Below are 15496 nucleotides of genomic sequence, written 5' to 3' on the forward strand. Positions count from 1 at the left end.
TTAAACCTGGTGCTTGCCATGTTAAACCTGGTGCTTGCCGTGTTAAACCTTATGTTTACCGTGTTAAACCTGGTGTTTACCGTGTTAAACCTGGTGTTTACCATGTTAAACCTGGTGCTTACCGTTTTAAACCTGGTGCTTGCCGTGTTAAACCTGGTGCTTGCCGTGTTAGACCTGGTGCTTGCCGTGTTAAACCTGGTGTTTACCGTGTTAAACCTGGTGCTTGTCGTGTTAAACCTGGTGCTTGCCGTGTTAAACCTGGTGCTTGCCGTGTTAAACCTGGTGTTTACCGTGTTAAACCTGGTGTTTACCGTGTTAAACCTGGTGTTTACCGTGTTAAACCTGGTGTTTATCGTGTTAAACCTGATGCTTACCGTGTTAAACCTGGTGCTTACCGTGTTAAACCTGGTGTTTACTGTGTTAAACCTGGTGCTTGCCATGTTAAACCTGGTGTTTACCGTGTTAAACCTGGTGTTTACCGTGTTAAACCTGGTGTTTACCGTGTTAAACCTGGTATTTACCATGTTAAACCTGGTGCTTACCGTGTTAAACCTGGTGCTTGCCGTGTTAAACCTGGTGCTTGCCGTGTTAGACCTGGTGCTTGCCGTGTTAAACCTGGCGTTTACCGTGTTAAACCTGGTGCTTATCGTGTTAAACCTGGTGCTTGCCGTGTTAAACCTGGTGCTTGCCGTGTTAAACCTGGTGCTTGCCATGTTAAACCTGGTGCTTGCCGTGTTAAACCTGGTGCTTGCCGTGTTAAACCTGGTGTTTACAGTGTTAAACCTGGTGCTTGCCGTATTAAACCTGGTGCTTGCCGTGTTAATCCCGGTGTTTACCGTGTTAAACCTGGTGCTTACCGTGTTAAACCTGGTGCTTGCCGTGTTAAACCTGGTGCTTGCCGTGTTAAACCTGGTGCTTGCCGTGTTAATCCTGGTGCTTGCAGTGTTAAACCTGGTGATTGCCGTGTTAAACCTGGTGCGTGCCGTGTTAAACCTGGTGCTTACCGTGTTAAACCTGGTGTTTATTCTGTTAAACCTGGTGTTTATTGTGTTAAACCTGGTGTTTACCGTGTTAAACCTGGTGTTTACCGTGTTAAACCTGGTGTTTACCGTGTTAAACCTGGTGTTTACCGTTTTAAACCTGGTGTTTACCGTGTTAAACCTGGTGCTTGTCGTGTTAAACCTGGTGCTTTCCGTGTTAAATCTGGTGCTTTCCGTGTTAAACCTGGTGTTTACCATGTTAAACCTGGTGCTTGCCGTGTTAAACCTGGTGTTTACCATGTTAAACCTGGTGCTTGCCATATTAAACGTGGTGCTTGCCGTGTTAAACCTGGTGTTTGCCGTGTTAAATCTGGTGCTTGCCGTGTTAAACCTGGTGCTTATCGTGTTGAACCTGGTGCTTGCCGTGTTAAACCTGGTGCTTGCCGTGTTAAACCTGGTGTTTACAGTGTTAAACCTGGTGTTTACCGTGTTAAACCTGGTGCTGGCCGTGTTAAACCTGGTGTTTACCGTGTTGAACCTGGTGCTTACCGTGTTAAACATGGTACTTACCGTGTTAAACCTGGTGTTTACCGTGTTAAACCTGGTGTTTACCGTGTTAAACCTGGTGCTTGCCGTGTTAAACCTGGTGTTTACCGTGTTAAACCTGGTGCTTACCGTGTTAAACCTGGTGCTTGCCGTGTTAAACCTGATGCTTGCCGTGTTAAACCTGGTGTTTACCGTGTTAAACCTTGTGTTTACCGTGTTAAACCTGGTGCTTGCCGTGTTAAACCTGGTGCTTGCCGTGTTAAACCTGGTGCTTGCCGTGTTAAACCTGGTGTTTACCGTGTTAAACCTGGTGTTTACCGTGTTAAACCTGGTGTTTACCGTGTTAAACCTGGTGTTTATCGTGTTAAACCTGATGCTTACCGTGTTAAACCTGGTGCTTACCGTGTTAAACCTGGTGTTTACCGTGTTAAACCTGGTGCTTGCCGTGTTAAACCTGGTGTTTACCGTGTTAATCCTGGTGTTTACCGTGTTAAACCTGGTGTTTACCGTGTTAAACCTGGTGCTTACCGTGTTAAACCTGGTGTTTACCGTGTTAAACCTGGTGTTTACCGTGTTAAACCTGGTGTTTACCGTGTTAAACCTGGTGCTTACCGTGTTAAACCTGGTGTTTACCGTGCTAAACCTGGTGTTTACCGTGTTAAACCTGGTCCTTGCCGTGTTAAACCTGGTGCCATCAACGGGCATCTCTGCGTGTCGTGCGGTTATATTGTCCGTGTTGAACTTTTACGACATCAAAACTGCATAGTTTTGATGATAGACCTAGGCTGGCCAGAGACGGGGCATGGTCTGTGCTGGAATAAGTGTCAACCCTTGTTCCGCCCCGTCCGCCACAACGCCCCTCACGCATCCACCGCGTGTCACAGAGACAAAGATTCCCCTTATATAGCTGTGCACACTGATAGGACAAGTGCTTTTTTGCGAGCACCTATTAAGGTCAGGATAACGTACTGGGGGAGAAGGGGGGCGGCGGCGGTCAACACCACACCCGGCCGCCTTTGTCTTCTCATTGCTTATGCGCAAACTCTCCACACAAAGACAAATATCCCACGTGTAGCCACAACAGACTGTTGTTATGAAAGCAAGCAAGGTACCAGAACCACGCCCGACCGCCTTTGTCACCCCAGCGGTGACGTTTATACACCGCACCAGGTACTAATTTGAGGCTGAGTCGACCTAGGGGAGACCCAGGACCGGTTCAGATATTCGCCATTGGTTGTTGGTGGCCGTGAGCGGGAATCGAACTTAGATAACCGGGTTCGTAAGCGCAACACGCTAACCGCTACACTACCGCTCCCCACTTATACTCACCACGCCAGGTACAGCACAAACACTCATTTGAGGCCGAGTAGAACTTGGGGAGGTCCAAAAACGCTGCAGATATTCGCTACTGGCGTTATCGCTTTTTTGGTCGGTAATCAAACTCGGGCTGGCTGAGGCTCGTAGCGGAGTGCGCTAACCACTGCGCCACCGCTCCCTCTCACACCTGCACATAGGCGGAGTTCGACTTCTATATTTGGGGGGGGAGGCAGGGGTTCGCTTTGTTTCTCACATTAGGAATCGCGGGTGGATACGATTAATTAATAATCTTAATTGTAAACTACTGAAAATAAATTTTGATTTAAAGCTTTCGTGACTGCAGTAATTCATATTCTTAGTTTTTTCGGTAAAGTCACGAAAAAACTAAGAATACTGAAAATAAATTAATAAAGGTGTCCACTTTGAGCGTGGGGAGGGGTGGGGGAGGCGTTAAGAGTTAGAGCTCAGAACCCGCGGAGTTGTGGGCCAGTAAGGGTCTCGCGGGGCTGGTGTTACAACCCCTGCCTGTCCATCGAAGCCAGCCAAAGTGGTCTCCTGCTGTTCGAATGAGTAATTGTTCATCTCCTGTTTACAGTCCTGACCTAGTAAGCGGAGCATTCCACATCTGTGTGCGGCCGGGGTGGGTCTATCCGTAGGGCAACCATTGTTGACTTTTCCCACAAAGCGGTACCTATTTTTTGTCGAACCCGGAGGTGATAGGTGATGGGCTGAGTCAACCTTCAGCCAGGATTTGAACGCGCAACCTTTCCAATTGTGGGCCGCTTCCTCCACCGTTGAGCCACCTGGCTGAATTACCCATCCACTTTAAACATCCTGGGCCGCCCATGCAAATTACATTTTCCATCTCACGGGATATTCCAGTTGACATTGTTTTAATGAATACCGTACATGAAAAATAACCGGTCTCTGTACAAGTGTAAACAATAAGTATGCATAAAACAAGAATCTGAACATTTCAAATCCATTCTAGTGCAATCAGAAACGAAGAACGTGGCCATTCTGTCACGGGGTTGTGCATGGAAAGACGTAATTCAGGCAGAGCCACCACCGCGTTCAGATGCACAATGAACCCTCAATGAAAACGAACGCAAAGTTTACTTTGACAGCGAATGATCGTGGGAAATGCAAAACGTTCCGAAGCTATTTACGTGCGACAGCCAGAAACATCGGGGCCCTTTTGAAACTTTCCAACAATAAAATAGCGTGGCAACTGCAAGCCAGAAACTTTGCCCAGAAGTGTTACAGAGAACAGCCCGACTATACAAACAAGAGCCATTTGTTTGAGACAACATTTTTTTCGAGACAACATTGGCAGCGTCGAGAATGTGCACTTTGTTCCCGGGGCAGCTCACACCTCTCCCAATCAATGGGGATTCTCAGTGGCAGTGAAGGATATCAGCTCGCACAATCAGCCTACAGTGAGAGGGAGGCTCAGCAGCTTACAGGGCCAGCACCTGCGTCTCAACAACTGAGCTTACACTGATAAGAAACCCAAGTTTCAATGCGATGCTTTCTATTCTTTTTTTTACCCGGTAAACCCCACTGAACGATACAGCTCTTTCTCAGACGCGACTTGGCTACAAATGATAACTCAACGAAGTGGCTTATCAATCGGACATTTATAGCAGCCAAATACTCTAAACGCGTGTTTCTAAATGTGGAGGGAAACCCCGGAGGACCCGGAGAAAAATCCACGCGACAACGTGGAGAACATGCAAACTCCAAATATACAGCAGCAGGCGTCAGGGTCGGGTTCGAACCCACGACCTCCTCCTATATACCAGGCGAGGTAGTTAACATCCCGCTACCGTGGCGCGCCTTCACGTCTGATTAGGCCTGGTTCTCGAATGCAGCAAAGTTATGATCTCAGCCCGATTGCCAATGGATGTAACCAATGGCGCAGCCAGGATTTTCAGGTAGGGGGGGGGCAACCCCTCCAGCAATGAAAAATGAGAGAGAGGAGTTGTTAGTAAGTAAGGACTTGTTAGTGAGTAAGGAGTTGTTAGTAAGTAAGGAGTTGTTAGTCAAGTAAGGACTTGTCCCTTGCTTTTTATTCGACGCGTGTGCGGCGATGACGCAGCCATCGATCGAGGGTAGAATTCGAACCGTGTAGTGTGATCGGCATCGCGCTCGCTGAAGGGAAGTCGTGTACTCTATACGCAACCGCGCACAATTCTGTGAGTCACTTATAACTGCTTTGTCGTTACTTATTGCCAATTATGGACTCAGACTACTGTCCTATCATCTCATATAGTCCCTGGCACGTCATAATATGCTACACAGTGGCAGTGGGGGTCGCAAAATGCCGATTTATTACTAATAAACCCCAAAGATATCACCCCCCCCCCTCCCCACTGGCTAGCCCAGTGGCTGTAACCAAGTAATTATCACGAATTCTGTAAATGTTTTCCAACATACATGAGTCCTCATGCATATCCATTTATCGATAACAGCGTTGTGTTTCAAGATGCACATCGAAGTGGTGTCATATTGCGCGTGCCGCGTGACGGTGCGAGATGACGCCAATGCACCATCACGGCAAAGGATCATCCTCATAGCGCTGGCTTTGTTGGGCAACAATTTTCGGCGACCCTTCCATTAATAGGGCGAGTCTTCCGTGAAATGTCCCTCTTGGCAACTCAACCGTTCGTCCAACCGTTCGTGTTGGATCATCTTGACGAGAGGTGTCGTGCCCTCCCGCCACACAACAGCAGAGTGCTAATATTCATGAACGCTTTCAACCTTCGTTAAAAAAAAAAATCCGAAACAAATCACGTCACCCGTTTGGTTAATTCCATCTCCGGGCACTAAGACGTAAAAGAAAACCCTCAGCGAGTGCTGCAGTGGAGCATTCTGGGGGTAATAAATGAGCTTTCCTTTACATATCTCAGCACCCATGTGAATTCTATTTGAATCTGCTATCCATACGTAATTCCAGGCCAATGTGAACCAGCAGAATTGAAAACACCCATCAGAGAGAGAGAGCACAGTCGTGCAAAGCGTTTAGTCCTCAATAAAACCCCGTGCTTTATATGTACACACAAACAGGTACTGCAGTGCAACCGGCCTCTCTCTCTCTCTCTGCCTTGCAGACTTATGCTCAGTCAGGAAGACGCAGTGTCCAATTGAATCTGTAAAAGCAAGTGGTACATTACGCAGGGACAGCGCGAGTCTGGAGTCACATGGAGCAAATGCACTCGACTGTAGGTCACGTGGGGGGTTTCAGATGGCCATGCCCTTTCACGCGCGTGAAAGGGAAGCACCCGCCTGCGTTGTAAGTGGTGTACAGCCGCAGACAATGCAAATCCTCAACGACACTGTGGCCTTACAAACAAAAACATATACAACAGGCGACGCATCGGGCAATTGGCAATTGTTCATAGCACGTATTTGTTCATAGCACGTATTTGCTTTTATGCGTCTTTGGTGCTCTAAGGGCCATCGCCTGAAACTTTGCTCTTTCCCATCTACATTTTTTCCCCCTTGGAAGGCCGCATTGTTATAGTCCGATGCGTTGAGTTGTTGTTTAATTCCGTGTTCATGCTGCTGTGCCAGAGGCTTGATCGAAGCGTCTTCGGAAGTCGTTCTGCGTTATCACCTTCCGGGGGCCATTCCCCGACACGAAGCGCTGCTCCGGTTGTGACCTCTGTGTGCAGTTGCTGTGCAGTGGCAGCGCACACCATGTACAATAACATGATGACATGGCGAGAGTTACAAATATTACACTCCCATTAAAAGCGTGTCACCAGTTACCGAGTATATTACAGTACCTGTATATCATTGATTTTAAATGTATCTACACTGAATCCCCCAACGACAAGAAAGGTCTCGGTTTCACTGCTCGCCGTCTTCTAGTCTTCTGCAACCCAGACGACGGTGTCGGGAACATCCTTCCAGGACAGCCAGCAGCTCACCCTCCACGGATCCGCTTCCAGCACGAGGAGACTTTTTTGGCCCCAGCGGAGAAGGTGCTGCCCAAACAGGCCACTGTCCACGAGCTGCCACTCGGCCGCCAATGTCTGCCTCGCTGCTGCGGCCCCTCGGCCAATTCTCAACCCCTCCAGCACTGGCAACGAATGAGAGAAATGCTTCAACGGGTCCTGCTGGAGTTCCCCCGCGTCAATGGTCTCCCTTATGTTTACCCCTGCAGTTCTTTGGCCGTGCGCTGGGTTTTTCCGCACGAATTTGCCCGTTGAAATGAAACTCCAATTTCCTGTTTGTGGCTCGATGAGGAGCAGGTCCGGCCGATCTCTGAGTCCGACGTAGACGTTGTAGCCGGACCCGGGCCTCCTCGCTGGCTGGAACAGCACCCCAGAGACGGCCAGCCGCGTGTGCAACACAAACCACTCCACGGTTTCCCCCGCGGCGGACAAGGTCTGCACGTGCACGATGCTTCCCGAGCGATGAGCGCAGGAAGCGCGCAGTGGGTTGGTGCGCGCGAAGTCACCCGCGCCGTCGGGATCGCACGGCGCCGGCCGAGATGCGCCGCCGCCGGCGCTCCGGCTCTTCGCGGAGCTCGCTTCGGGGCTCCCGGAGCGACGGGTCCGCGGCGACGGCCGCGACGAACGCTCGCTCGCCACGCTGACGACGTGGCGTCCGTCGGGAGAGACGTGGGGCGTTCCGGCCGCCCCGCCGTTGCGCCCCACCACCGCGTCCGTCACGCCGTCCAGCACGAGCTGCGGGAACGGCGCGCCGCGGCGCCGGCGGCTCGCGGCTCCGGCGGCTCCGGCGGGGGCGGCGGCGGCGCACGCCACGACGTAGCGCGCGCCGCGCGGCGAGAAGGCGATGGCGCGCGGCGCGCAGCCCCAGGGCGCGAGGCTCACGCGCCGCGCCAGCCGCAGGCGCAGCAGGTCCACCTTGTAGAGGAGCGGCCGCCGGGAGCAGGCGAGGAGCCCGAACCTGCGGCCGTTCACCCAGAACGCGGCGCGACGTCGGCGGAGGCCGCACGCGGGACGATGATGCCCGGCGGCGGGGCTCGGAGGCCGAGTAATGTTTGGCACTGGAGGAATCCGATGAGCCGTGAGGCTCTTTCGTCAAAGATGTCCGGTAGTTTCACCGGATGTCCGGTAGTAAGGGTCTGTACAATACCCCTGCTAATACCAATCAGCCTCGTCAAGTGACAACACGCTCCCGAGAGTTAAATTAATTTACACCTCCCAATGAATGCGATCGTTGACGGCTTCTGTTTTGTTTGATGATATCGCACCTCGTGCACCGGTCTTGAACACGCCCTGCGTAATAATTGAATGCTGTCGGTTTAACAGAGGCATGTCCAACATGCTACCTGTAGGGCTGGATTGATTAACAACACAGACACATGATGATTATTATTGTTACGCTTCTTGAGCCAGGACGGCGTCACGGAGCCTCAAGACTCTCTTTCAGGGGGGTGGGTGGGCAAGGATCTTGCCAAGTTTTCGCAGCAGGGGGCAATGCTGCTGCTGCTGCTGCTCGCCGTGTGTGATGCCAACGGAGTAATTTGCAGTGTGGGGTTTTGTCGTCCATGGGAGGAAACCGAGGACCCAGCAGACAAACCATGCAGAACAGGGATAGAGAGAACATACAAACTACACACACAGAGAACATACAAACTACACACACAGAGAACATACAAACTACACACACACAGAGAACATACAAACTACACACACTGAGAACATACAAACTACACACACACAGAGAACAGACAAACTACACACACACAGAGAGAGAACATACAAACTACACACAGAGAGAGAATATACAAACTCCACACACAGAGAGAGAACATACAAACTACACACACACAGAGAACAGACAAACTACACACAGAGAGAACATACAAACTACACACACTGAGAACATACAAACTACACACACACAGAGAACATACAAACTACACACACTGAGAACATACAAACTACACACACACAGAGAACAGACAAACTACACACAGAGAGAACATACAAACTACACACACTGAGAACATACAAACTACACACACACAGAGAACAGACAAACTACACACAGAGAGAACATACAAACTACACACACAGAGAACATACAAACTACACACAGAGAGAACATACAAACTACACACACAGAGAACATACAAACTACACACAGAGAGAGAACATACAAACTACACACACAGAGAGAACATACAAACTACACACAGAGAGAGAGAACATACAAACTACACACAGAGAGAGAACATACAAACTACACACACAGAACATACAAACTACACACAGAGAGAACATACAAACTACACACAGAGAGAGAACATACAAACTACACACACAGAGAGAACATACAAACTACACACACAGAACATACAAACTACACACACAGAGAGAGAACATACAAACTACACACAGAGAGAACATACAAACTACACACACAGAGAGAGAACATACAAACTACACACAGAGAGAGAACATACAAACTACACACAGAGAGAGAATATACAAACTCCACACACAGAGAGAGAACATACAAACTACACACAGAGAGAGAACATACAAACTCCACACACAGAGAGAGAACATACAAACTACACACAGAGAGAACATACAAACTACACACAGAGAGAGAACATACAAACTACACACACAGAGAGAACATACAAACTACACACACAGAGAGAACATACAAACTACACACACAGAACATACAAACTACACACACAGAGAGAGAGCATACAAACTACACACAGAGAGAACATACAAACTACACACACAGAACATACAAACTACACACGCAGAGAGAGAACATACAAACTACACACAGAGAGAACATACAAACTACACACACAGAGAGAGAACATACAAACTACACACAGAGAGAGAACATACAAACTACACACAGAGAGAGAATATACAAACTCCACACACAGAGAGAGAACATACAAACTACACACAGAGAGAGAACATACAAACTCCACACACAGAGAGAGAACATACAAACTACACAGAGAGAGAACATACAAACTACACAGAGAGAGAGAACATACAAACTACACAGAGATATAACATACAAACTACACACACAGAGAGAACATACACAGTACACACAGAGAGAGAACATACAAACTACACAGAGAGAGAACATACAAACTACACACACAGAGAGAGAACATACAAACTACACACACAGAGAGAACATACAAACTACACACACAGAGAACATACAAACTACACACACAGAGAGAGAACATACAAACTACACACACAGAGAGAACATACAAACTACACACACAGAGAGAGAACATACAAACTACACACAGAGAGAGAACATACAAACTACACACAGAGAGAGAACACACAAACTACACACACAGAGAGAACATACCAACTACATACACAGAGAGAACATACAAACTCCACACAGAGAGAGAACATACAAACTACACAGAGAGAACATACAAACTACACACAGAGAGAGAACATACAAACTACACACAGAGAGAGAACATACAAACTACACACAGAGAGAACATACAAACTACACAGAGAGAACATACAAACTACACACAGAGAGAACATACAAACTACACAGAGAGAGAACATACAAACTACACAGAGAGAGAGAACATACAAACTACACAGAGATAGAACATACAAACTACACACACACAGAGAACATACACAGTACACACAGAGAGAGAACATACAAACTACACAGAGAGAGAACATACAAACTACACACACAGAGAGAGAACATACAAACTACACACACAGAGAGAACATACAAACTACACACACAGAGAACATACAAACTACACACACAGAGAGAGAACATACAAACTACACACACAGAGAGAACATACAAACTACACACACAGAGAGAGAACATACAAACTACACACAGAGAGAGAACATACAAACTACACACAGAGAGAGAACACACAAACTACACACACAGAGAGAACATACAAACTACACACACAGAGAGAACATACAAACTCCACACAGAGAGAGAACATACAAACTACACAGAGAGAACATACAAACTACACACAGAGAGAGAACATACAAACTACACACAGAGAGAGAACATACAAACTACACACAGAGAGAGAACATACAAACTACACACAGAGAGAGAATATACAAACTCCACACACAGAGAGAGAACATACAAACTACACACAGAGAGAGAACATACAAACTCCACACACAGAGAGAGAACATACAAACTACACAGAGAGAGAACATACAAACTACACAGAGAGAGAGAACATACAAACTACACAGAGATATAACATACAAACTACACACACAGAGAGAACATACACAGTACACACAGAGAGAGAACATACAAACTACACAGAGAGAGAACATACAAACTACACACACAGAGAGAGAACATACAAACTACACACACAGAGAGAACATACAAACTACACACACAGAGAACATACAAACTACACACACAGAGAGAGAACATACAAACTACACACACAGAGAGAACATACAAACTACACACACAGAGAGAGAACATACAAACTACACACAGAGAGAGAACATACAAACTACACACAGAGAGAGAACACACAAACTACACACACAGAGAGAACATACCAACTACATACACAGAGAGAACATACAAACTCCACACAGAGAGAGAACATACAAACTACACAGAGAGAACATACAAACTACACACAGAGAGAGAACATACAAACTACACACAGAGAGAGAACATACAAACTACACACAGAGAGAACATACAAACTACACAGAGAGAACATACAAACTACACACAGAGAGAACATACAAACTACACAGAGAGAGAACATACAAACTACACAGAGAGAGAGAACATACAAACTACACAGAGATAGAACATACAAACTACACACACACAGAGAACATACACAGTACACACAGAGAGAGAACATACAAACTACACAGAGAGAGAACATACAAACTACACACACAGAGAGAGAACATACAAACTACACACACAGAGAGAACATACAAACTACACACACAGAGAACATACAAACTACGCACACAGAGAGAGAACATACAAACTACACACACAGAGAGAACATACAAACTACACACACAGAGAGAGAACATACAAACTACACACAGAGAGAGAACATACAAACTACACACAGAGAGAGAACACACAAACTACACACACAGAGAGAACATACAAACTACACACACAGAGAGAACATACAAACTCCACACAGAGAGAGAACATACAAACTACACAGAGAGAACATACAAACTACACACAGAGAGAGAACATACAAACTACACACAGAGAGAGAACATACAAACTACACACAGAGAGGGAACATACAAACTACACAGAGAGAACATACAAACTACACAGAGAGAGAGAACATACAAACTACACACAGAGAGAACACACAAACTACACACACAGATAGAACATACAAACTACACACAGAGAGAACATACAAACTCCACACACAGAGAGAACATACAAACTACACACAGATAGAACATACAAACTACACACAGAGAGAGAACATACAAACTACACACACAGAGAACATACAAACTACACACACAGATAGAACATACAAACTACACACAGAGAGAACATACAAACTCTACACACAGAGAGAACATACAAACTACACACACAGAGAGAACATACAAACTACACACACAGAGAGAACATACAAACTACACAGATAGAGAGAACATACAAACTACACACACAGAGAGAGAACATACAAACTACACACATAGAACATACAAACTACACACAGAGAGAGAACATACAAACTACACACAGAACATACAAACTACACACACAGAGAGAACATACAAACTCCACACGGACACACAGAAACACACAAACTCCACACAGACACACAGAAACATACAAACTCCGCACACAGAGAAATGTACAAACAACTCCACACAGAGACAACGTGCAAACTACACACAGAGAGACGCCGGGTCAGATGTATCCCAATACGCGAGTCGGGAGAGTGCTTTCTGGTGCCCATGAGCATGTCCATGCCACGCTCTGCTGCATCTCGCCCACGATCCACTCACCCCCCCATTTGGTAAACTTCTCTACGGACAGCGAAGTGGGAATGGAGGCGATGGTGTCTCCGTGGTGTCTTTATTAGAATGGCCGTGTTTATTTGCTCGCTGCCTGCGAGTGAGAGTGTCGGCGCCCATCCGAGTGAAGGGCCCCCGTTTAATTTCCCCGTGGATGTTGATGGCGACGCGGTGTTGGCGCTGCCCCCTCTGCTCGGCACCCAGAGGCGGGCAGGGCACGCGGCAGTCACCAGTTCGGGGTCAGAGAGGGGGGCGGGGGGGGTGCAGGTGGGGGTTAGAGGGGGGGGGGGGTTGGAGGTGGGGGTTGGAGGTGGGGGGTTGGAGGTGGGGGGGTTGGAGGTGGGGGGTTGGAGGTGGGGGGTTGGAGGTGGGGGTTGGAGGTGGGGGGTTGGAGGTGGGGGTTGGAGGTGGGGGGTTGGAGGTGGGGGTTGGAGGTGGGGGGGTTGGAGGTGGGGGGTTGGAGGTGGGGGGTTGGAGGTGGGGGTTGGAGGTGGGGGGTTGGAGGTGGGGGGTTGGAGGTGGGGGGTTGGAGGTGGGGGGTTGGAGGTGGGGGGTTGGAGGTGGGGGTTGGAGGTGGGGGGTTGGAGGTGGGGGGTTGGAGGTGGGGGGTTGGAGGTGGGGGTTGGAGGTGGGGGGTTAGAGGTGGGGGTTGGAGGTGGGGGATTGGAGGTGGGGGTTGGAGGTGGGGGGTTGGAGGTGGGGGGGTTGGAGGTGGGGGGTTGGAGGTGGGGGGTTGGAGGTGGGGGTTGGAGGTGGGGGGTTGGAGGTGGGGGGTTGGAGGTGGGGGGTTGGAGGTGGGGGTTGGAGGTGAGGGGTTGGAGGTGGGGGGTTGGAGGTGGGGGGTTGGAGGTGGGGGGGTTGGAGGTGGGGGGTTGGAGGTGGGGGGTTGGAGGTGGGAGTTGGAGGTGGGGGTTGGAGGTGGGGGGTTGGAGGTGGGGGGTTGGAGGTGGGGGTTGGAGGTGGGGGGTTGGAGGTGGGGGATTGGAGGTGGGGGGTTGGAGGTGGGAGTTGGAGGTGAGGGGGTTGGAGGTGGGGGGTTGGAGGTGGGGGTTGGAGGTGGGGGTTGGAGGTGGGGGGTTGGAGGTGGGGGTTGGAGGTGGGGGGTTGGAGGTGGGGGATTGGAGGTGGGGGTTGGAGGTGGGGGGTTGGAGGTGGGGGTTGGAGGTGGGGGGTTGGAGGTGGGGGATTGGAGGTGGGGGGTTGGAGGTGGGAGTTGGAGGTGGGGGTTGGAGGTGGGGGTTGGAGGTGGGGGGTTAGAGGTGGGGGTTGGAGGTGGGGGTTGGAGGTGGGGGGTTGGAGGTGGGGGGTTAGAGGTGGGGGTTGGAGGTGGGGGTTGGAGGTGGGGGGTTGGAGGTGGGGGGGTTGGAGGTGGGGGGGTTGGAGGTGGGGGGTTGGAGGTGGGGGGTTGGAGGTGGGGGTTGGAGGTGAGGGGTTGGAGGTGGGGGGTTGGAGGTGGGGGGTTGGAGGTGGGGGGGTTGGAGGTGGGGGGTTGGAGGTGGGGGATTGGAGGTGGGGGGTTGGAGGTAGGGGTTGGAGGTGGGGGGTTGGAGGTGGGGGTTGGAGGTGGGGGGTTGGAGGTGGGGGGTTGGAGGTGGGGGGGTTGGAGGTGGGGGGTTGGAGGTGGGGGGTTGGAGGTGGGGGTTGGAGGTGGGGGGTTGGAGGTGGGGGGTTGGAGGTGGGGGGTTGGAGGTGGGGGGGTTGGAGGTGGGGGGTTGGAGGTGGGGGTTGGAGGTGAGGGGTTGGAGGTGGGGGGTTGGAGGTGGGGGGTTGGAGGTGGGGGGGTTGGAGGTGGGGGGTTGGAGGTGGGGGGTTGGAGGTGGGAGTTGGAGGTGGGGGTTGGAGGTGGGGGTTGGAGGTGGGGGGTTGGAGGTGGGGGTTGGAGGTGGGGGGTTGGAGGTGGGGGATTGGAAGTGGGGGGTTGGAGGTGGGAGTTGGAGGTGGGGGTTGGAGGTGGGGGTTGGAGGTGGGGGGTTAGAGGTGGGGGTTGGAGGTGGGGGTTGGAGGTGGGGGGTTGGAGGTGGGGGGTTAGAGGTGGGGGTTGGAGGTGGTGGTTGGAGGTGGGGGGTTGGAGGTGGGGGGGTTGGAGGTGGGGGGGTTGGAGGTGGGGGGTTGGAGGTGGGGGGTTGGAGGTGGGGGTTGGAGGTGAGGGGTTGGAGGTGGGGGGTTGGAGGTGGGGGTTGGAGGTGGGGGGTTGGAGGTGGGGGATTGGAGGTGGGGGGTTGGAGGTGGGAGTTGGAGGTGGGGGTTGGAGGTGGGGGTTGGAGGTGGGGGGTTAGAGGTGGGGGTTGGAGGTGGGGGTTGGAGGTGGGGGGTTGGAGGTGGGGGGTTAGAGGTGGGGGTTGGAGGTGGGGGTTGGAGGTGGGGGGTTGGAGGTGGGGGGGTTGGAGGTGGGGGGGTTGGAGGTGGGGGGTTGGAGGTGGGGGGTTGGAGGTGGGGGTTGGAGGTGAGGGGTTGGAGGTGGGGGGTTGGAGGTGGGGGGTTGGAGGTGGGGGGGTTGGAGGTGGGGGGTTGGAGGTGGGGGATTGGAGGTGGGGGGTTGGAGGTAGGGGTTGGAGGTGGGGGGTTGGAGGTGGGGGTTGGAGGTGGGGGGTT

General features: G+C 50.6%; 1 protein-coding gene across 1 annotated transcript in view; it reads right to left on the reverse strand.

Moving 5' to 3' along the window:
• Positions 1–3719: 3719 nt before the first annotated feature.
• FSTL4 (follistatin like 4) overlaps positions 3720–15496 on the reverse strand; it is a 49016-nt gene continuing 37239 nt past the window's right edge. Inside the window, exon 11 of the mRNA XM_076065610.1 lies at positions 3720–7763. Within this exon, the coding sequence (XP_075921725.1) occupies positions 6716–7763 (1048 nt within the window). The 3' untranslated portion in view covers positions 3720–6715. The remainder of the gene's footprint in view (positions 7764–15496) is intronic.

This window comes from Petromyzon marinus, chromosome 8 (assembly GCF_048934315.1).
Source record: "Petromyzon marinus isolate PM22_M1 ecotype Great Lakes invasive population chromosome 8, UKy_Petmar_22M1.pri1.0, whole genome shotgun sequence".
Taxonomy (NCBI): Eukaryota; Metazoa; Chordata; class Hyperoartia; order Petromyzontiformes; family Petromyzontidae; genus Petromyzon; species Petromyzon marinus.